The sequence below is a fragment of the Lithobates pipiens genome, unplaced genomic scaffold (assembly GCF_037356315.1).
Source record: "Lithobates pipiens isolate NorthernLeopardFrog02 unplaced genomic scaffold, aLitPip1_a1.2 Scaffold_18, whole genome shotgun sequence".
Taxonomy (NCBI): Eukaryota; Metazoa; Chordata; class Amphibia; order Anura; family Ranidae; genus Lithobates; species Lithobates pipiens.
The window spans coordinates 114,085,356-114,110,551 of NW_027507758.1; the positions used below are offsets into that span (position 1 = coordinate 114,085,356).

The 25,196-nt window shown below is 36.9% G+C and overlaps 1 protein-coding gene across 3 annotated transcripts; it reads right to left on the reverse strand.

The window, feature by feature from the left end:
* Nucleotides 1-1,184: 1,184 nt before the first annotated feature.
* Nucleotides 1,185-23,568, reverse strand: NKX2-2 (NK2 homeobox 2). Of its 3 annotated transcripts, none has more exons than XM_077486028.1 (4): nucleotides 23,341-23,568; nucleotides 9,004-9,664; nucleotides 7,047-7,355; nucleotides 1,185-3,316 (listed from the first exon to the last, which is right to left on the reverse strand). In XM_077486028.1, exons 2-4 carry the CDS (start codon nucleotides 9,263-9,265, stop codon nucleotides 3,156-3,158), a joined length of 732 nt encoding a protein of 243 aa, XP_077342154.1. In that variant the 5' UTR covers nucleotides 9,266-9,664; nucleotides 23,341-23,568; the 3' UTR covers nucleotides 1,185-3,155. The 3 variants fall into 3 exon arrangements, with proteins under 3 accessions (XP_077342154.1, XP_077342155.1, XP_077342153.1); XM_077486029.1 differs by lacking the exon at nucleotides 1,185-3,316 and adding an exon at nucleotides 6,077-6,644 and having other exon boundaries at nucleotides 23,341-23,565; XM_077486027.1 differs by lacking the exon at nucleotides 1,185-3,316 and having other exon boundaries at nucleotides 6,077-7,355; nucleotides 23,341-23,563.
* Nucleotides 23,569-25,196: the final 1,628 nt, after the last annotated feature.

A 25,196-nucleotide genomic window follows, 5' to 3' on the forward strand; every position in this document is an offset into this window, starting at 1 on the left:
TCTGTGCTTCCAATTGCCGCCCTGGAAAGGCCAATTTGCTGTGTACTTCATAAATGTAATCCCTACAAAGGGAGCAAAAATGGAGTCTAGAGACAAGAAAGAGAATATAACAGCACTGATCCCCCAACAAACTTAAAAGGTAGAGACTGATACATAAATCATGTGACTGAACCTATCAATAACACATTGGCAAATAAAATAAAAATAATATATATATATATATATATATATATATATATATATATATATATATATATATATATATATATATATTATTATTTTATTTATTTTTTTCCTTTTTATTAAATTCAACCTCCCCCAAGCCTTGGATGTCTGAGACCACCACCAAAATGTTGTAATAAATAAAAATATTTTACTGTGTTCAGTGAACAGAGAATCCTGCTTATACAGAATCCTATTCATTATTTCCATGTAGGTTTTTCTTATATGCACATACAGAAATTATGAGTTGATGGTGCAAACTATATGACAGGTCAAAGTCTACTTCACATTACAGTAATTTTATTTGCTTGCACCAAACGGCTGCACTATATGCACACACTAGACACATTATACCAAATATACCTAATAAATGAAGGCTGGCTTCACTAACAATACATACATGCAATAATATATATAAAATAAGAGGTCTATACAATTCATTTTCAATGTGGTGGAAATGCTTACAATTCATTGTCGCCGCTTCCAGTGTTAAGTGATGACATAGAACTGAAATGGCTTAAAGCATTTATTTAGCCATTTAACTATATTATATTCTTTATGTTCGGTAAATGGCTAATAGGTACCCTATTTTATTTAACGGCATGTCTGTGTATCTGTGTAACTTTGTGGGTAATGAGGTATGGTTGTGTGTCTATAATACAGCAACAGTGCCTATGTGCAAAAAAAAAAAAAGAAGAAAAAAGAAAGAAAGAAAGAAGAATATATATATATATATATATATATATATATATATATATATATATATACACATACATACACACACATTACAGCACATGTGCATGTGTTTAAACAAATATATATATATATATATATATATAGATATAGATATAGATAGATAGATAGATAGATAGATAGATAGATAGATAGATAGATAGATAGATAGATAGATAGATACACACAAACATTACAGCACCATGACTATGTTTAGTTTCCAAAAAAAAGTATCTATCTATCTATCTATCTATCTATCTATCTATCTATCTATCTATCTATCTATCTATCTATCTATCTATCTACCTATCTATCTATCTATATATAATTGAATAGGTATATTCCCATATTACCATGTCTAGTAGGGGTTCTGGGTGCTCTAGCTTCCCCCAAATAATTCAAGAGCATAGAGTATGGATAATTGCTCTTGTCACCAATCTGGCTCTATTGCTCTGGTTATTTGTGTCTGTATGTATAGTATATACAGTATAAGGACATTGGAGTTTACGTTTTTTCTATCACATTGTTCATGTGCATTTCTTCACTTTTAAGAAGTGGTATTAATGATGTCAGTTTTCTTTAAATATGGAAAATATATCAATTGTATCTATATCCATCCCATGTGTAGTTCAGATCCCTTTAGATTTATACCAGGGGCATGTATTTCCATTGGAGAGACAAGTTTAACTGTCATAAACAAGGAATGCAGCCTATCATATTTTCACTGTTGTTAGTACAGCCGGTACAAAAGGTGATTTTCTTTAAACAAATATATATCCAGCGAAAAATTAAACCATTTATCTCAAGGACAGGGCATCCTAGAAAATATTCAAGTAAAGAGCTCTGCTGACCCCTGGTGGGGAAAAGGTGAAGCTCCATTTAAAATAGCTTCTGCTTTCCTATCGGCCAGTCTGATTACATCTCGCTATCTTATTAATAATGTTGACCCAAAACAAAGCCTTAAAAAGCAATAAAACTAGATTGCTTCCTATCAGAGATAGCGAGGGCTGAAGTGTCGTTTTGGAGATGAGGCTACATTTGGATGTGCACTGAGGAACAGAGAGATGATATATAGAAGTGTCACAGTGTCTGCTCTTATGAAGTCACAAGTGCATATTTCCTGGCTGCAACAGCCAACACACACTATTGTACATTCCTGGGGCCTCTGGAACTTTGGATTTGAAGAGATGGGGAACTACAAATCTCAGCATCGACATCCAGAGGCTGACTGGGCGTGCTGGTACCTATAGTTCCACAGCCATTGCCATTGACTTAGCCTGCAGGCATTTTTTTTCCTAAATATGTTTCCTCTGACAGCCAAAGGGTTAAGGATTATGCTAGTGGGGACTAGCACTGTATTTTCCCTCACCACCCTTTCCTAATAACAAGCTTTTTGTTTTACCACTTCAAGCAATCATTCAGTAATTGTCCCTCATACATGCAACAGAGAAATGTCATTGTACTTCTGTAAATATTGGATTAGCTCCTCAATGACCAGGCTCTCCAGCTGAAGCCAAGAGCCAGCCTAAGGTTTGCTCCATAAGCCTAATGGTCAATAGGTAGTCAACATCATCATGCTCACTTAAACGACCTACCTCTGATCTCAGCAAAGCTGAAAAAAGGTCCATTCACTAACCTCTAGAGCAGCTTTTAAAAACCAACACCCGACTACTGCAGATCCAATTTCAAGGCCAATCCCCCCCAATATAACATTAGCTTACTGGCCTTACAAAACCAAGTTCCAATTTCCTTCTGTCGGTGTAAGCTTAAATACCTCCTAATCAACTTAAGGAAAGCTAGTTACCGATCCACAAAGCCACTAGACCCAGCGGATGTTTAACAGACCCTTTGGAATGATTTACTTAAATAAGCATAAAAAAGCTTAATAAAAAAAAAAAAGTACAAAAATACATCACAAATGCAAATAAAAATGTAAACATGCAAATTAAAAAAATGTAAATAAAAATCTTGATTTTTTTTTTCAGTTCTTGACATTCCAGTTCACATCGATCCCTGTACTTTGAAGGACAAAAAAAAAATTGCAACATTGGGACAGTTGATTCACAAAAGGCATTATTGTGTCCAGCAGTCAGTGTACATATTCAATTAATTATGACGTCCACAGATTTTGTTTTCTTTTCCTTTTTTTTCTCTCTCACTCTCTCTCTCTCTCTAGTCCTATGTGTGTGAAACAAGCAGAATCAGTTCTTTTCTTGTCCATTATTGTAGCATTCTATCGATTTTCCCAGCACTTTGTTAATATGTAACAGACTAAAGCGATTACAGGTGCCAGCAGCTGGGTCTACACAGAGAAATCTTAGGTATAGCTGGTCCAAAATTGTCTTCGACACTTGTGCCCTCACTAAAAAAGGAAGACATGGATAGAATGGGTCAGATCTAAATAGAATTTCACCACTGGAATTTTATAATGCACACTAATAAATACTTCTATGAAATCATTTCCTAGACTTGGATGGGGGCACTTAGGATATTTTATTTTTAAAATCTAGCAGCGGAAGTGTAATTAGGATGTCTGCTTAAAGTGTCATTTTTATTTTATTTTATAGTCCTGAGTCTTAGCTGAGGCTTTTCCCAATTTCCTGTGGAATGACAAGTAATCTTGTCAGAGGACATGGAAAAAGGGGGGGGGGGGGGGGAACTGTTATGCCTTTCTCCTTCCACACGAATAAATATAGCACGAATTTTTAATTCGTCTTCCTTTCACAGACAACAATGCTGGTTTTGAATGCTGGACACAATTTGGGTTTTGTGAAAGTGTCTTTTTTTTTTTTTTGCCCTCCCTCATCCCAGCTGTCCATATGGAATACAGCGTGTACAAGTTGGATCACAATGGAAACAACTGACAGGCACAACAAAACCTCTAGGACGGTTCTCCCTGTCTCTGGGATGCACTGCTACTGATAAACCTATTCAATAGCCAGCCCAGGAAAGAATAGAAGAGGAAGAAAAAAAATCACTATCTTTCTGTGTGTCCCCCATGGGTCTCTTTCATTGAGACTTGTTAATATGCACGCCTCTTACATCCACTACTACCAGCCTTTCTCATTGTCCTGTTTTGTCCTGTCTACTGTATATTGTTCAAAGATAGACTGCACAAACTGCCCCATTAGAGTGTGAAATTTAAGGCCAGAGGGGTTAGGGCCACACAAGGCTTGGAGGCTTTTATTGACTCAGGTACAAGATGCCAGTTACTATGCTCTTTTTGTGGCTTGGAAGTTAAAATGGCAAGGTACCAAACATGGACAATTAATCTAGTTTTGTATATGGGGAAAACTCCTAGACAATTCTTAGCATGCAGAAAATACACATTTATGTACATTAACACCAGTGTCTGCTTACAAAGCCATTTATATCTTCATTAAGAGTACCCACCCATAGACAAAGTTACATAATGAGAAACTTGATCTCTCTATCTATCTATCTATCTATCTATCTATCTATATATATATATATATATATATATATATACACACACACACAAACAAATATATATATATATATATATATATATATATATATATATATATATATATATATATATATATATATATATATATATATATATATATATATATATATATTTGCTATGTAACACGAACACACACACACACGTATATATATATATATATATATATATAATATTATAACATATATATTATATAGTATAATATATGTAAATAAATATATATATATATATATATATATATATATATATATATATATATATATATATATATATATATATATATATATATTTCAGCAAATATATATAATATATATTATAACATATATATTATATAGTATAATATATGTAAATATGAATATATATATATATATTTCAGCAAACACTGCTTGCAGTAAGAATTCAACAAACTTAACAAAGTAATCATTATAAAATAAAAATGTAAAAAAAAAATCTATAGTTAAAATGTTATTCTAGAGCTTCATAAAACTAATAGATAATTGTGCCCATTCTAAGAATTAGTAGAGATGACCTCTATCATGTAACAGTAGCTTTCAAAGACATTACATAACTTTGATTGGGGGGAGGGGTACTATACGATTACCTGCTAAATGCATTTAACACCGACTCAAATAGTACATCAGTTGTGTCTGAGGTCGGGTAATCTTGTCAGAATTGAATTATGGGACTAAACACTCTGGTAACAATTCATCTGTAATTGCTAATCAATATTTATTATAAATATAATATGACATAAATACAGTTTGCAGGTTGTAACTCGGGAGGGGTAAAGAAAAGTCGGTTTAGAGAACAGACTTTTTTTTTAAGCCCGGTGTGTGTGCATGGAGCCAAATTGTTCGTTGGTAAAATAAATAAGAATGAAATAAGAAAACAATATATAAAAATAAACAAATGAAAAAAACTATATATATATATATATATATATATATATATATATATATCTATATATATCATATTAATATGTTAATAAAGCACGGGTAGTGTGTGAAGATAGGCTCCATGCACTCTGGCTTAAAAATCGCTGCTTCTATAGGAGTTTTGTGTTCTGCTACTAGAAACATTCTAAGAAATATAGGTCATTTTAGGTAACGCAAATTAATTTATGTTACATAATCAGTATATTTTGCTTTGCAGAAGCAAACAACAGAAAATATATATTTTTTAAAATAGACAAAAAAAATCAGGAATAAGAAAAAAAAATCTACTTTCAAAAGCTACTAAAAAAAAAAATAAGTGCTGTTCAGATTGTGTGAGACGCAAATGTTTGCCTGTTGAAGGGGCTCTTTAACTGTCTAAGTAAGTGGGGTCTATTCCTTGTTCTATGTCACTTTACTTTGGCTGCCTCTCCAGAAAGATAAATAGAACTCTCAACCATGATCAAGTAAATACATAGATACATAACACATTCTCACCTAGTATTGACTGGATATACACCTATTTCAAAAGATAGTGATTCTGATATTAAAAGCTTATGAAAATATATATATATAAAAGCTGATCCTAAGCATAATGTTGTTAGAGAATTTAAAATATTCAACAAATGATATAATATAAATATTTGTTATATTTTTAATGCACAGCAACTTCCTTACATCTATTGCATATTTTTTTCCCAAAAATTCAAGTACACATTCTTTCTTTTTTAACACATCGTTTTATTAAAATTCTTATAAAAATTGAAAATCTCCCAAGGATGCGGTTTTTTTCATACATAATAATTGGGTGTATATCTCTATGCAGATGTCTTTGAAATTAATTTTTGTTGCCTTCTATTTTGTGTTTTGGGGAAATAGTTGCATAAAAAACGCCCTGAAGGTTACTAATGACAACAAAAAACACAAATATTTACAAAAAAAAATGCTAAGAGTTGGTGAGATTTTTTTTTTTACATGGGCATAAATATTTAAAGTTTCATATAAAAGAAGGAAATAAATTTCTCTCTATTTTTTTAAAGTGATTCCACTGGTTTTATAGACAACTTACAACAGCTCTACAGCACACAAACATACTTTACAAAAAAAATAATAATAATAATAATAATAAAAAATAAAAAAAAATATAGTCACAAAAGCAGAACAAATGATTCCTCTTGGCGTTGTAGGTAGGCAGATTCACTGTCATGGGTCAGTTTTGTAAACATGGTTCACAAGATACCAGAAGGATAGGATTTGGAGAATGGATTGACCTCCATGAGAAAAACAAAAACATCAAAAATAAAAAACATGATCAATAATAATTATAATTATAATAATAGTTTTTTTTTAATTTTTTTTACCCAACAGTCTTTTTCAGTGATTTTTTGGAGCACATCAGTCTGTATATAGAAAAGTTCACCAAGTCCACTGTTGGGCTGGCACCAAATGATGGGCTGTTGGGTAATGGTGGGCTGTTGGGTTACTGGCAGAGCTGTAGTGGGCGTTATATTGCATATGCTGTAATGACTGGGCGCTATATGCTGAGAAGGGGATGCCAGCGGGGAAAGTGGCCGCTAAGTCCTGAGCTTTGAGCGTGTGGCATGGTTTACCATCTCTTACTAAGACTGGCACTGCCACCCGTCTAGGGGAGGGGAGAGGAGTGACTTCCATACCTTTCTCTGCCCGAGCCCTCTTCATCTTGTACCTATGGTTCTGGAACCAGATCTTCACCTGGGTGGGGGTGAGCCGGATCAGGCTGGCCAGGTGCTCTCTCTCTGGTGCTGAAAGGTACCTCTGTTGCCTAAACCTCCTCTCCAGTTCATAAGTCTGAGCCTTGGAGAACAGCACCCGTCTCTTCCTTTTCTTCCCAGAGTCTGCGCTGCTGGAGGTCTCCTTGTCGTTGTCTGGGGATTCATCGGCAGAAGGTTCGGGGGATTTGGGCGAGGAGTCCTGCTGGGAGTTGCTGGATGCAAACCCGTGTACTGCAAGGAGAATGGATGGAGGGAGCTTGTCATTATCCAAGGACTGAAAACACCACATACAACTACACAGCAACCTGTTCCTCTATCCATGGAGATAGAAGAGAGAGAAACAGAATAGATAGATAGATAGATAGATAGATAGATAGATAGATAGATAGATAGATAGATAGATAGATAGATAGATAGATAGATAGATAGATAGATAGATAGATAGATAGATAGATAGAATAAAAAGAAAAGACAGATAGCTAATAGATTAAATAGCGCTAGATAGATGAGAGAGAAGAAATAACTACTTGATGAAAGAAATAGAGCTAGATAGAGATGATAGGTGAAAAGACAGATAGATAGATAGATAGATAGATAGATAGATAGATAGATAGATAGATAGATAGATAGATAGATAGATAGATAGATAGATAGATTAGAAGAAGAAAAAATATAGATAGCTAATAGATTAAATAAATTAGCTAGATAGATGAGAGAGAAGAAGAAAGGGTAGATAGCTAAAAGATTAGAGAAATAGAGATAGATATATAGATTGGTAGAGAGATAGATAGATAGATAGATAGATAGATAGATAGATAGATAGATAGATAGATAGATAGATAGATAGAGCTAGAGAAGAACAATAGATAGCTAACAGATGAGGAAAAAAATAGAAATACACAGATAAATATATAGACAGATAGAAGAGAGAAAAGGAGCGCCAGTAGAGATTGAAGAAAGATAGATTGCTAATAGATGGGACAATGGAAAACAACAGATTTCGATTTTAGATATAGATATAATAGAGAGAAAGAGAGAGACAGAGAGATGACAATGTAGTGTTGCATGTAAATCTGTACAAATACATAAACACACAAATTTCTATCTATAACACAAATATATGTATATACACTATATACTGTATATATATATATATATATATATATATATATATATATATATATACACACTATATACTATATATATATATATATATATATATATATATACACACACATATATATACACACACACATATATATATATATATATATATATATATATATATATATATATATATATATATATATATATATATATATATACACACATATAGAGAATATAGATATCTATATATATATATATAGATATAGATCTATATCTATACAGATATATATCTATATATATGCTGTCTTTATTTCTAAGCAATGACCTTGCCCATAAACCCAGCAGCCCCAGTCCCAGCCTGCCGTTTAGTAAATGAGAAGAAGCTGCCTATGATGTGAAGTTTGGAAGTTGCTCTCTCTGTCTTCAGCTTTTATTTTTGTCCAGGGGACGTGGATGGCTTTTTAAAGAATAATCAACAATTCGTTCATTGATGAGGCCAGCTCCAGCCTCGTGCAGACATTTTTACTGCCAATAGCTTACTCTTCCCAGTGGACACAAAGCTTCCTCTGTCTGGGGAATGGAAAGTGTAACTGGCCCCTTCTCAGTTGGGAATGTAGCAGAGATAACCCTGTGCCATGCCCTGTGCAGAAGAGCTGACAATTACCTGCCGCTAATACCTGCACCCCCCCCCCCTCACCCCCCCCCCCCCCCCCCCACTACCCACCCAGAGACCTAACCCATACAGGACAGCCAGCAAAAGTCCTCTACTTACAGGAATACTGTATACTCTCGGTAGTAGCCAGCCACCGTGTGTAAGGATTGTCGCTACTGTCATAGAAGGGGTTTTTCAAAGGCAGTCCTTGCACAGCGTCTATGGTACTCTGTCCTAATCCCCCAGATTTCTTGGGGGGCTCCGTCCCCTCTGCGTCTTCATCCGCCCCTTCAGCAATGGATCCTTCTTCATCATTGGTATCAGGCAAGTCTAAAATGTCCTTTACTGAAAAGCCCGTCTTTGTGTTGGTTAAGGAAGACATAATGGTGCTGAGTTGCTTGCAGGTATCACCAGTGATGACAATCCTCTAGGCGAGCAAAGGAACAATCAGGGGGTGAATAATAATAATTAAAAAAATAATGATGGCAATAAAAAACAAAAAAATAGACAAGAGCAACAGGAATAGTCTTAGCAGAGGGTCTCAGGAGGGGGACCTCAGCCAGCTCGGATGGGAAGAAGGTTGTGTGGATCTACTGCAGATGAGGGGTATCACAGAGAGCCTCCTCTCAAATAGTTTGTAAGTCCAGGAAAAATGCCAAAGTGCGCTCCTTACTTCAGGCTCTGGCTTGAGCACACTGAGCTGTTGCCTGCTGCCTGAAAAAAAGAATAAGCCATTGCTGGAGCCGATCAGTCCATATAAGGTTGGTGTGCACACATGAACCTGCGGAGAGCAGAAAAAAGTACATTAAAATAGCGAAAGCTTGGCCACGTGTGGGCGGGTCTTAGGAGTCAAGTGGATGAAGACAGTGTTTGCAGATGTGAAATTGTGGGTTTTGGGGACATCGGCGCCTTTACCATTGGTGCTTCACTACATGATGAGTGGTATAACGTGTCAATTAATTACAAAGACGGGGAGGGCCTTTTTACATAGTATTTACATACAAAGGGGCCTCCAAGTAGATGATATTCTCCACACTTGAGACCACGTTTAAACAAATTGTCTTTTTTTTTTCCCTCCCTGCACTCATCCTCATTCTTTTGCTGCTCCAACAAGACAGAATATTCAGTATTTACAGAAACAGCTAAACTAGATTAGACCCATTCAAGATATTGCTGGTTACCTAAACAGGATGCTTATTCAAATGGCAAAGGACCAACTTATGTAAACCTCTTAGGTCAATATTGTGGTTGGGGCTTAAGGATGAGGAGTATAAATTAAACAGCAAGTAATTGATTCTACTTTGCTCCAAAATAAACCAAAGTGGGCAGAAATGGAATGAGACCTTTTTTTTCTCCCCCCTTCCCTGGCTGGAGAAGAGATTTGCTGTTTGTTGAAGGTAACACTACCTCCATTGTATTGACCGCAGACACATTACTGAAACAATGTTAACATCTAAAACAAACTGAAGCATTAAGATTAGAGGCTTTCTGGTTAGAAAAGACATCACCTTACTGCAATTTGTACCCTCGATAATCTGGAATGGCTCTCCAGATAAAATAGGTGTAATTCAATCATTATACATAATGAGTGATAAGACTACTGTTTTGCTGTAACAATACTCAATACATTTAAAGCAAAAAAAGCAAAAACATCTAGTGCAACCAAAAAAAAAAAAAGAAGAAGATATAAATAAATAGAAACCTGAACTATACAATTATTTTTTTAGAAAACAAAAAGAAAAGTTATAAAAATATTAATTCACCCTTTTTTGTTATGACAGCCAGTGTGTATATTTCTTTAATATAATTTATTGATTGCCTAGTGTGCTTTTAAGGCATTACATTACAATATTTTAGCTACATAAATAAATAAAGCTCTATATGTTTTTCTCCTGTGATATACTGTTATATATATATATATATATATATATATATATATATACATACACACACACACACACACACATATATATATATATATATATATATATATATATATATATATATATATAAAATGTGATATTATGATCGTGTATTTATCTTTCAGTATTGGTGGTAGATGTGTTATTATTGTATTATGCTACTTTTTAGGTTGTATTATTGGTGATCATTTTATACAATGTACTTTTTTTGTAGTTTATTATGCATTTTACTATTGTAGCAATATTAGGAGTTTGTGTTGCAATATTTGACAAATGTTACAAATCTATATACAGAAGGAGAGTTTTAATAAAAGTCTGTTAAAAGGGGAGGAGGGTTTAAAAGGGGGTGCTTATGAAGCTTTGAGAGGTGGTCTTTGTGGGGTTCTGGGGAAATTGCCTGGTTTTCTCCCACAACTGTACTGCACATGAAAAAAAGAAGAAGAAGCCAATGGATTATTGTTGATCAGTTGATTCCAGGATCTGTGTGCCTCCTATTTAGTATGTGATGTGTGTGACAATGCACTGGGTTGTAGCGAGCCCCCGGCGCATCCTGGGTGGTCGGACCCGGGCAAACACAAATACAAACCGATTGCTAAGCTGCGGACAATGGACGAAATGTAGACAAATGTCCGGGTCCCTTTGGATGCCTTTGTCAGGGCTCAGTTTTTGCATTTATTTCAGTGGGGAAATAATACATGATTGACGCCCTCTTACAATGTGCTCTAACTGTTTGGGATAAATCTGAGGTTGTTGCTAGTTGTCATGGCATTCAACCTCTTTCAATGGGGCTATCTCTTCATTCATTTCTCAGTCCCTTGCTCTCGCCTTAACCCCTTGGGCGCCGACTCCGTGGCCAACAAACGGTTAAATAAAATCAGGCCTTCCACTCACCACTTGCCTAAACTAAACCCCAATGAAGAAACTTAAGAAAGTCAGATTATAATCAAGGAAAATCAAATTTCCATATAGCCCCAGCAATTATTTTCCATTTTTTTCTTCTAGAAGGGTTAAAGCAATTAATAAAAACAAATCTACAAAATGAAAACGCTAATTAAATCAGTGTTCATTCGCATTTATACATTGTAAAACCATTTTTAAATAATAATAGAAAAAAATAGAAAATACACAGGGTTGAAAAATAAACATAGAAATCATGTGCAAAGGTAAAAACCTTAATGTTCATTTTTTTTCTTGTTGAAAAAAAAAATCGAATGAAAAGGAATAAAGTCGATAGCTTGTTTCAGTTTATAGCATTAATGTCTATTGTCGTAACTGCGGTAACAATCTTGGGGGGAAAAGGTGCTTAATTTTAGAGTGGCACTTGCTGTAAGTGAGGTTATGCTAAGAAAATCCTTGTTTGTTCCTAGGAGATGTGCTTCAGTGGCAGTGCTGATATTGGAGGAAGAAGCGCCAGTGCCAATGATGCCCTGTAAGGTCTCCATATGAGATTACTGCCTGCTCTGCAACCTCCACTCTCTTCTGCCTGCTCTGCACCCTCTACTCTGCTGCCTGCCCTGCAACCTCCACTCTGCTGCCTGCCCTGCAACCTGCTGTCTCCACTGCATGTCCTGCAACCATTCTTTGCTGTCTGTCCTGCAAACTGCACTCTCTGCTGCCTGCCCTGCAACCTGCTGTCTCCACTGCATGTCCTGCAACCATTCTTTGCTGTCTGTCCTGCAAACTGCACTCTCTGCTGCCTGCCCTGCAGACTGCTGTCTCCGCTGCATGTCCTGCAACCATTCTTTGCTGTCTGTCCTGCAAACTGCACTCTCTGCTGCCTGCCCTGCAGACTGCTGTCTCCGCTGCCTGTCTACAACCTGCTGTCTCAGTGGTTTGCCCTATAATTTACTATTTCTGCTGCCTGCCCTGCAACTTGCTGTCTCCTCTGCCTATCTTACCACCTGCTGCCTACCCTACAATCTGTTGTCTCCACTGCTTTTGGTCACCTGATAGGTAAATATTTTCCTGATACAAGGACTTATGGCCTATTAGTCCCACCAGGCTGAATACAAAGTGAACAAGGGCCCATTCATTAACGTTTAGCTTTATAACACCAGTAGGTAAAACATTCGCCCTTTGTTTGAAAACATACAAAGACCTTAGTGGATGATTGGGAATTATGCACTCACGAGCAATGGTGATTATTACACTTAAAAATAATAAATCCATTTACAGCAATCTCAATTACCATAACAAAACCTTCTACGTCACAGAAAAAAGTGGATTTGATTGGTCTTCCTCACCTAGCAAGAGAATATGCACAATATTCCTAGACATTTTTTGTATTCATAATTATACACTAAAGGAGATCCACCTCCCCCACCAATTTGCTCTCCAATTTGATGCAGAGCGATCCCAGCATTATGTAACGATAAACGATTATCCATGGTAGTTTTTCAGGCTCTTATGGTATTTTTGTTAATGTATGTTTATTAATTATTACGGGTACTAATTCGCAGTTTTAATCAGCTGTAGAGGTATATGCAAAACGCTGTGACTGCCAATGCAACATTACATGCATAGTTAGCAATACATCTCATTAAAAATAAAACAATGACTAGAGCAGAAGAAGCACGACGTATAATATGCATAGAGTGTATGGGATTCATTCTCTTATAAAGACAATAATAGTATAGTTAACAAAAACAATCTTAATTGATGTATTATTGTTTTTGCTATGTTAATATATATAGATTTATATAGATATATATCTAGATCTATCTATCTATCTATCTATCTATATATATAGTATATATATATATATATATATATATATATATATATATATATATATATATATATATATATATATATATATACTGCATAATCATATTCATATTCCAGTTAACTGTAATTTTATCTTATGGTCATCAGGAACGCATCATCGAAATTTTAGGGAGGTGTATTTGTGCAATGTAACCATGTTTAATAACACATACTTCATTTTATACCACTCCTCGCCTAAAATTAAGTTACTGATTAATCTACAGCTTTTTTTTCCTTCCCATCTATACACATCACAGTGCGTATACTATATATATATATATATATAGTATTAACTATATTAACTCCTCGATATTTACAAAAATATCTATCTATCTATATATATACATATACACACACACAATATATATATATATATATATATATATATATATATATATATACACAAACACACACACAAACACAACACACACGCTTTGGACTTTACACTAGAACGTCAAACTCTTTCTCCCCATATTTACATGAGTTATTGCCCATATGCGTCACTTGCATTAATAAGTAATCAGATATGTGCGATCTCCTGGAGCTGATCTACCTAATAATGTCACCCATAGAAGCCTCTCCCCTCCATGGTGCTGCCATCCTCTGAGGTCCCTCGCCTTCCAAGTTGATTACCTTGGCACAGCTTTATCTTCTGGTCTGGCAGCGCCTGTGCTGGCTGGTTTCGGCAGTGGAGCAGCAGAGACATGGAGCACTGGGTTTGTGTTTGGGGATTGGAAGACTTGTGGGATTATTTGAACAAGGGAGCAAGGAGGAGAGCGATGTGACTGGGATAAGTGGCAGCACTTCAGTTCAAGTGCTCTCTGCTACTATTTACCTGTTTACTTTTACAGGTAGCTTTAACACAAGTCAACCGCCTTTAAGGACATAGAGGTGTGCCTTCTTGTTAATCAATAAACCTCTTTCTGCAAACCCATTCTTTCTTTCTTTCTTTCTTTCTTTCTTTCTTTCTTTCTTTCTTTCTTTCTTTCTTTCTTTCTTTCTCTCTCTCTTTCTTTCTTTCTTTCTTTCTTTCTTTCTTTCTTTCTTTCTTTCTTTCTTTCTTTCTTTCTTTCTTTCTTTCTTTCTTTCTTTCTTTCTCTCTCCCTCTTTCTTTCTTTCCCTTTCTCTCTCCTTGCAGTTTTCAAATATTCGCTGGATATTGATAACACTTGCAAAACTTAAAATTCGCTTTGGCGACACAATGTTGAAGATCAAATTTTAAGGAACAGAGAGAACAGATACATGATAGGATACAGATACATAATTAAAAAAAACAGATCATCTGACATAAAGATACATATTAAGATGTAGAAACATAATAAAAACAGATCCTCTAAAAAACAGATACATAATAACAACAGGTTATCCAAGCATACAAAAGAAGGGCAACCTACCAGCTATCCAACTGAGAACTGCACTCACTGTATAGAAATAGAGATGCACCACTGAGCAGATCTATATATATATATATATATATATATATATATATATATATATATATATATATATATATATATATATATATATATATATATATAAAATAAAAGCATATCCTGCGAATTACATATATATAAATATATACCAAAATGTACTGGATGACTCGTGCATCTGCTTTGGGGATTACTTTGGGCTCGATTTACTAAAATAGTGCTCGCTTTGCAAGCTATACCTTCAAGTACTCATTCATTCATTCATTTTATATTCAATCATTCATTCGAGGACCAGAAAACAATATATATTTGTTTTTATTTCCCTTGCACTAAGCGAACATGGTCTTCTCTTCTACACCTCTCTCTTCCCTGCCTGTATCTGACTTTTTATTTCTTAATCTCTCTTAACTCCACTCTTTCCTTTCTCCCACCATTATTTTTCCTATATACTGAAAGTTGTCAGATAATGACCTGTCTTTTTGACAATTGGATTATAACACCGCTGGAGTATTTCAGCTCATTGTGATTTTTTTCTCTCCCTCCTATCAGCAGATTATCTCATCCAAAATTCATGACTAACCCTGCGTGGAGCACCAGTATTACTATTTATTTCCATTTAATGAAACTTCTTTTGACACTCTTCTCTTCCTCAGTGGCATCATAGAAAACACAAGCTGGTTCTTGAATAAAATCCCAAACTAAAAAAACAAAACAAAACAAACAAACAAAACGGATTTGTGTAATAAAAAGGGGGGCTACAATATAAACCCTCAGCCTGTCTGATGGCAGATGAAAAAAAGCAGGGTACCAGATGAAGAGCCTTGCCTTGTTGGAATATAGTTGTAATATCTGATGTGGGGATAATGGATTATGCATTAATAAAGCTAGTGTAATTTCATTCATTAAAGTGCTCCATAGCATCATTATATCTCATAGGCGATGACATATAAGTCTGACCTGATGCTCATCATCACAACTCAGCTCAGATAACAAGCTTCAAGTGGATTAGTGTATTGTTTGACTAGTTCCAAGGTGCAAGCAATTGTTTTTCATTCACTTCAGACAAACAAAACATATTACACCTTAACGCTCTGCTGAGGATTAGTGAAGCCTTTGTTGGTCTGGGGACTGGTGTTCTATCTGTGTCTTCATACTCAGTGGATGGGTACACTTGAAATCAACTTGGAGGCAAGGCACAGTCCAATTTAGACCTGCCGATTATTCTAAAGACAATACTCAGCTGAAAGCAAGCACTTTAGCATAAGACAAACAGAGGACCTAATGCAAAAAACAAACAAGTGCCATATCTCAGGTGGTCCTGAAAAGACAGCTCAGGAAGTCCAACTCTTGAGCAATAAGAGGTGATGCAATTTATATTGTCATATAGCCAAGTGCTGTTGGCATACATATGTATTCACCCAGGGTATATCCAGGATCTAGCTGGGGGAAAGATCATGAGGTGGTTCTTGCATATACACATAAATGTCCATATGTGTAAAAAATGAAAGGCCACATGCACATGGGCATAACAATTAATCTTCAAAGCCTTTTTTTCTATATGGATCTGAATTCATGTGTATTATTATCAATAAGGGAGTGCACAGAGGTGCGCAATCATGCGCTGCCTTCAGATCTGTAACCAAAAACGGAAAAACATTGGATGTGAGAACATGCATTTTATGCACTGTGTAACCGCATGTAAACGCATGTATATGTTTATATATAGATACAAGAAATGCACTATGGTATTGAAAAAAAAAGGAGGACAAAGAACTTAAATGTTAGGCATTTAAAAAAAAGGAATCCAAAGGCAAGCATTTTACTGATCATTTATGCAGGGACTTTTGTTGCAGAAAAACCTTGCCCATATGGTCAGAAAAATTCTTAGCACCCTGTGCATGTAACCAAACTGCTATATATGAGGTACATTTGGTGCAATAGGTCTGTGCACATACGCGTCTATACGCAAATAGTGGCACATAGCTGCCTACAGCCATGTTCACCTATATACGTCTATGGGCAGCTGCCCATAGACACCAGAAATAAGAAGTGAGGTTGGTTAACTAAATGCAAATATACTGTGTTCTAGAAGTGCACTGCAAGTGCAGTTGCTCTAGATCTGAAGGGAAGCTCTGTTGATTTCTATCCTCAAATCATATGCAAGCAAAAATGATGTTTTTTATTTTCCTTGCATGTTCCCCACAGATCTAGAGCAACTGCACTTGCAATGCACAGACTATATACCTTTAGTAAACCAACCCCATAGTATTTACACTGCATGCAGCCCTATGCCAATGTATGCATGGATGTATACATATATATGATGGTACAAAATATAATTCACCACGTTTTTGTTTACAGATCTGAATGCAAGTGCATTGTTTCCAATGGGGTCATGCACACAAGTGCGTAAACAAGCGCTGCATTCAGATCCATAACCAAAAATAAAAAAAATCTGAGGACATGCATGTACATATGTGATGCAAAAAGTGCATTCTGGGACTGAAAACAGAGCAGGAGGATATAGAACTAGAATTGTATATATTGAAATGTGTACATACTTTTAAATACATCTAAACACATGCATTTTACTGATCTTTTATGCCAGAAAAAAAACATGCCTATATGATCAGTAAATTCTTACAGTCATGTGCATGCAGCCATATATCTACGCATGTGCATGCCTTTACATGTGTGTAGATGCATCATGCATGCATACATTTCTGACTGCAAACAATGTTTTTAATGTTTTGGTTTATGGATCTTATTGCCAAGCAATTTAATGATCTTTTTGCACTGTGGGGGGGGGGGGGGGGGGAAATTTTATTAACTAATCACTTCTAGCTTCACCTTCTTCAGGTACATTTTGAAAATGAAAGTTAGAAGCTGATTGGTTTCAATGCACAGCTGCTCCAGATTCTGACTGCCCCAGTCTTAGTAAATTAGGCAATGTGTACTTCAGCCAATCAGGTAAGGGCAGACTAAAAATATTAACGTCCTCTTGGCTGATTAGCTCATTAGGCAAGGTTATAGGGCTGAAAATGTAAAGTGTATGTAAACAATACATTTCTATTATTTGCTCCCTTTTGGTCTGTTAAATATGCAATTGAAAGTATTTTGTTATAACTGTAAGTGAGAAAACGGCTGTTTATCCAGCTAGAAATCTTATGAGCTGATAACTTCCCATGTTTGCTGCAACCTGCAGACAGTTATCAGTTAGCATTGTTCTCATCTATCTTTGTTGCACCCCTTATGTTAAGGAGAGGGGGAGGTGTTGAATAACTATACAATCCCTTCCTAGGGTGACAACGTTGTTCCTCCTAGGTACAGTATAGTTGTCACCCTCGACAGAAAGTATGTTCCTGGCAGGATCACAGGTGCAAATAGAAGAAAGAAACAATGTGCAAAAAGAAAAGGAGTTCAGCCAACACATGGGACTAGTAAGCTGCAATACATTACATTTTTCCACATTTTACACCCATCTGTTCTCACTTTAAATATCAAATCAGCTCCCATTGACTCATATAAAATCTCCTGAAACTTTTTGAGCATTTGAAGTGAACCCAGAGCAGTGTAAAATGACCCTTTGGTTATTGAAACTCTCGGTATTTATTATTTCCAATAATTTAAAACGACTGGAAAAATGAAATGTAAATTGCTCATTACAAACATGAATGGAGTGGATCAGCTAAAGGTATCTAAATCCAAAAACAAATATTGATAGGGAGTGTGTTGGCACTGCATAACACCTTCCTCTCTTCACCATAGCAAGGTGGAGGTGTTTTGTAGTCCAGGAAGATAGTATGGAACAGTAATTACTGATACCAGTCCAAAGGCAGAAAATATAGGACGTTATCAGCTCCTGAGGCTTCTGGCTGGATAAACAGCTATTTTTTCACTTGTTAAACAGTTATGTATTAACCTAATAAACACATTAATACATTGTAAATGGCAGACCAAAAGGGAACACATCCGAGAAATGTATATGATTAGCTCCTTACAAGGTAGACAAGGTTAACCTAGAGCCTCCTATAAGACTGAGTAATTAAAGGGGTCATTTTAAACTCCCTTGTGCTCACTTTAAACATCCAATTAGCTTCCATGGATTCATAGAAATCTTCTGAAATGTATTGGGCATTTAAAGTGAACTCAGAGAAATGTATAAACGACTCTGGTTAATGAATCCCTCGGTATTTATCATTTCCAATCATCCAATAAGCTGGAATCATTAAGGAGAGTTTATTTGTTCATTACAAACATGGATCGATTTGATCTGCTGATCAAATAACTTAAATGACACACAAAACAAGTAACACCACCAACAACACATCTCTGATTCATAATAAGAAAGCCACAATCACATTTACACCAATGCTTTAGAAATTAAAGTTTCAGAAACATATCTCTTCCAAACTTTTTTTTTTTATCCCCTTGGCCATGGGGTAATATTAATGTGTTTGAATGGCTCCCTTATTTGATAAATCCTCCAATTCATTGCACCCTAGGCATCTCCTGTGATGAGCTATTAATTATTTGTTCGAAATACAATAATCTAAATTGGGATTTTTTTATTCTATTTCACCAAAGGATGATAAAAGACTCTAAGCCCATTTTGAGGACAACCCCAGGAAATAAAACTGGAATAGAAATCAGGATTTCTCTTTGTATCAGTCACATTCCATGATGTGGAAGCCCTGAGGCTACAGAGAAGGACTTAGCTAAAGCCACTTTCCATGGAAGGTTTAGGACTGTCTACAATAAGGGGAGCCTTCATGAATACACCAGCCTCCCACTTTAAATGTATGGCCGCCTTCCTATAGACCCAAAAGCCATGACACAGCCCTGGGCTGTTTTATTTTATCTGCTGTCCATTACGAGTGTTTAATATGAAAATCAAACTCTTTGTTTCCCTCAGGCAAACATTTTTCGCTTTATTCATCTTCTCTGCTCCAGAAATGATTAAATATGTCACAAAGAGATTAAGCACCGTTATTTTCCCTGCGGAAACAGCCATTTCAAGCCTGGGATGATAAAGCTGCAGCATTTTATGCTCCGAATTCAAGAAATACAGCGCAGCCTTATCTAAATTTGCCTGCAACAAAACGGCCCCTGCAGGGCATCTGTCAGAGGTACTGCGAGCAGACACAGGGACAACACTTAAATACATTGATGCTGATGGCCAGTGTATTGGACAAACAGGATTTGCTATGGAGAGTTAAGATAGAAAGACATCTTAGGCAAGGTCGGTTTAATATAGGCAGGCTTATTATAGGCAGGCTACTTAAATCTGATGGATGGGGAAAGAGTCAGAAACGAGGACGATGACACAGGAAAGAAATCTTGGTGAAGGCACTTTAGTAAAAGATGGGCATGTGTTACATTATTGATCCTCCAGCGGTCTCTGCTGACTCAAATGAGAACTGCCTAAATCTATGCCTAGTTTTCAGTATATAGAGCTGCATGTATTAGGATCAGACGTGGCTAGTCAGCTTGGAGCTTGGAAAGACCACGGCAAGTGCCCTATTACATCTCCAGAGCAGAGCCACCTATAGATCACCTGAGTCTGAGAGCCCCAATTGCCCTATACAGTATATCTCCATAGTCTAGAGCAAAGAACCCCACTGCCTTTTACATCTCCACAGTAGAGGGCTTTGATTAGTCGTATAGATCCCCACAACAGAGATAAACAATTTTCTTATATATCCCCAGAGGAAGAGAGATCCAACTGCCCTTTATATATCCAGAGCAGGTAACCCCTACTTCCTTTCTTAATCCTAGAGCAGAGAACCCCTTCTTTCTTCTATATCTACAGAGCAGAAAATCTCTACTTCCATATGTCTCCAGAGCAGAGAACCCTTACTTTATTACTTTATTATATATCTCCAGAGATGTCCTTCCTTATACGTCTGCAGGGCAGGGAATCCTTATTTCCATATATCACGAGAGCAGAAAACACATTCTTTCTTATTTATCTCCAGACAAGAGAACCCCTACTTCCTTATATAATGTATCTCCAGAGCAGAGAACCCCTGACTATTAACATATCTCCAGAGCAGAGAATCACTACTTCTTTATACATCTCCAAAGCAGAGGATCCCTACTTCCATATGTCTCCTGAGCAGATAATCCCTACTTCCATATATCTCCAGAGCAGGGAACCCCTTCTTTCTTATATATCTCCAGACAAGAGAACACCTACCTCCTTATATACCTTCAGAGCAGAAAACCCCAACTTTTCATACATCTCCAGATAACAGAATCCCTACTTTCTTATACATCTCCAGAGCAGAGAATCCCTACTTTCATATATCTCCAGAGCAGAGAATCCCTTCTTTCTTATATAACTCCAGACAATTCAGAGCAGGAAACCCCTACGTTTCATATAGCTCCAGAGCAGAGAATCCATACTTCCTTATACATCTCCAGAGCAGAGAATCCCTACTTCCATATATCTCCAGAGCACAGAACCCCTTCTTTCTTATATATCTCCAGACAAAAGAATCTCTACTTCCTTATATACTGTATCCCCAGAGCAGAGAACCTCTACGTACTTAAATATCTCCAGAACAGAGAAACATTTTTTTCGTACCTCCAGAGCAGAGAACTCCTACTTTCTTATATACATATACTATCCTGTATATCTCCAAAACAGAGAACCCCAACCTCGTCATATATCTCCTGAGGCCGAGAGCCCCAACTATCCTATGTATTTCCAGATCAAGGAGTCCCAACTTCCTTACATGACCAGAGCAGGGAGCTCAAGTTGCCCCATATATCTCCACAGCAAAAAACAAAACGAAATTGCTCACCATATCGCCAAAGCACGAGAGCCCCATCTACCATATATATCCCTAGAATAAAGAACCCCAACGTTTACTAACATTTGCTCACTAGAAGCCCTTTTCTAAAGTTGCATCACTCAGCAAACAAATCCTAATTAAAAGCTAGTCTTAAATTCTCATCAGCTAAGCAGACAATGGACCATGCCCTAAGATGGCAAATATCCCTGGTTTCAAGGGACAGCTCCCAAGGTTGATGGTAGGAATTTCACAATTTTGGACATTGCTCAATAAGAATAATGTTTTGGGGTTGTTGAGTATTTGTCTTATAATTTCGTAGCTATTTAAGCAACAATTTAGCAACCTAAAATATAATTGGATAATGCAGAAAGTAAATATGTCTTGCTGATATTGGGGTGAGACCTACCCCTAGCCGGCATATCACAGAGAACCTCTGAAACTTTTTCGAAACCGCAATTGCAATACTACAGGCTCAATTCACAAAGCTTAAACACCAGGACAAGAATCTCTAAGCTGATAAACGTGACAGCTATTTTCAGCTGAATTCAATAAGATTTAAAAATTACAGCCATGGCTAAAATAAAGATCTTATCCTTGTATTAAAAAGCTTTGTTGACTGGATGTAGTGTCAAAGTTCCATTGTATACAGCTGGCTCAGAATTACTAGTGCCAGCTTGCCACATACAGATTTATAGACACATCACTGAATAAACCCTTGCTGGGAACAAAGTTACACCTCTCCATGAAATAATGTAAAAAATAGCTAATGTAAAACTGGTAACCCATCTTCTGCTTGGCATAAGCATCATCCAAGAGCACTGAGAGAGACATGTGCACCCTCAGCCACTGGTTGAGTACAACTACTCTACAGCAATTGCAGCTTTCACTGCCCTAGCACACCTAAATAAACAGGTTTTTTATAGAGCAATCTCCTTCATCATAACTAGCCCAGGCAGCAGCAATAAAGCAGCAGATCTTGTCTAGCACTCCTACAATAACCTAGAAAAGTCTTGACAGAGTATTGTGCTTGATTTATGAAACAGTTATCTACAGCACGCCATCTGTCCAACCCTGCCCAGCTCCTTCTAATGAGAGTCTTCTTCACCTGTCTTCTCCAACTCTACTAAATCAGCGGACCTTGGTCCCCATCAATGGCGTTATCTGAGCACCATACAACCAGTGTGTACAGTGGCTCAACCACCTGCTGCCTCCAGGGATGAGGTTTCACTGCAAGTGGATAAAAGTCATCCAATTATTTTAAGCAGGATTTCATCATGCAGTTAATTGTGCATTAAATCCAAAGCCCAATAAACCAGATCAGGATCATTTTTTTGTACAATACAGGCAGCTATAGCAGGTATTTATTTCCTTTCCAATCCACAGCTCACATCAAAAAACAATTCGCAGCCTCTTTTGTGCACTTGCAAATAAACTTATCCCTTTAATCCTGTTTTTTTTTTACAAGAAAACAACTGCTCAAGAAAAAAAAAAGAAGATGAGAGAGTTTATTTTCAGCAAAGAGAATAAAAAGGAGCTCACCTGGAGGCAGATGAAAGGCAGGGAGCCAGTTGGGAGACAGCTGGGGCTACTGATGGCTTTCCAGGTAAGCAGGAGTTGTAGAGACAGATAAGGCAGCTGATATGGTGGAGCGCTGATACTCTACTGCACTTCTCTGCCTGTGCAAATACATTTGTCCTTCTCTTCAATTGACCCACATGTCTCATTCACTCTCAAGCACTCCTTTCTGCATGCTATCTGTCTACTTCTCTCTGGGCTCCTCTCTCACACTATCAACCCACCCCCACTCTTTTAAATTGCCAGATCTGTTTGTTTTTCTGCCCTGTGACGTGAGACAAAATATTGGCCATATGTTCATCGGTAATAAATTGGTTATAAGCGCAAACACCCATTCTCCCCTTGATAGCACTCATCTGCTGTCTACCTTGCCTTTTGTTCTGCAGGACTTGTCCTTTCCTGGGTCCTATGATGGTGTACAGGGGCTGTGCACACTGCTAGAGGTCTACGCTGACCGCTGCTCTGCTGGAGAGCTGGCATAAGGATTCTTCAGTTGTGCTTTGCTGCTCACAAATATCTGAGTAGTCAGGCTTCCAGAAGGGAGCCAGCTGTGGCCCCATACTTTTTCATGTCATGTTAAGTTTACATTAGATATGCTGATATGATAGAACATGCTTTGGTAGATAAAGACCTAGGATTGAGTTTTCAGCAGCAAGCAGGAACTGGTCAAACTTCAGCACTGTCACTTGGAGCCTAGGAATGAGTAAATAAATGTCATGGTGCAGTCCTGGGTAGGGTCAGGTCCTGGGACAGAGTATGTTTTGTGTAAATTCTGGATGCCTTAGATTGTAAGCTCCTTGAGGGCAGGGACCATGGGGGTTATTTACAAAAGGCAAATCCACTTTGCACTACAAGTGCAAAATGCACTTGAAATTCCACGCAAGTGCACTTGGAAGTGCAGTCGCTGTAAATCTGAGGAGTAGATCTGAAATGAGGGGAAGCTCTACTGATTTTATCATCCAATCATGTGCAAGCTAAAATGCTGTTTTTTATTTTCCTTGCATGTCCCCCTTGGATCCACAAGGACTGCACTTCCAAGTGCACTTTCAGTACAATTTCAAGTGCACTTTGCACTTGTAGTGAAAAATGATTTTTCCTTTTGGAAATAATCCCCCCCCCCCCCCCCCATAGGTGTGTGCAGCCTATTGCATTAGGGTGTGCACCCTAAATGTATTAAAACATGGACGGTGTTAGTAGGGCAATGGATGGTGTCAGTAGAGCAGTGGACTTGTCAGCAGGGCAGAGGTTGGTGTCAGTAGGGCAGTGGACAATGTCAGTAGTTTTTTATTTTTATTGTTTGATTTTTTAATTATTTTTTTTCAATTGTGTTTAGGAGTCCTGTTGGCATACCTCCCAACATTTTGAGAGGAGAATAAGGGACACCTACTAGAAAATGTATGTAGGCATAGGAAACGCCCCCTGCCACACCCCCTTAAAGGAGAATTAACCCCCAAAAAAGGTTAATTAAATCCACAAATGCTTTTTTTACCACTACTATTACTTTATATTGGCTTTTAAAATGTACAAATGCAACAATTTAGAAATTGGTTGAAAGGTTTAGCACTGGGAAACACTTTTTAAAAGATAAAAATGCATTTTATATACAACTATATAGATCAGACCAAAATGAGGGACTAATGAGGAGGAATGAGGGACAGAGGGACATTGCTCCAAAACAGGGACAGTCCCTCGAAATCAGGGACAGCTGGGAGGTATGCTGTTGGGGTCCTTTGGTGAAATATCAGCAGGGAGAATCTGCACCACGTAGGGTGATTAGGGTGTGCCCAGGCCCATCTGGCACACCCCCTACGCACGCCTAT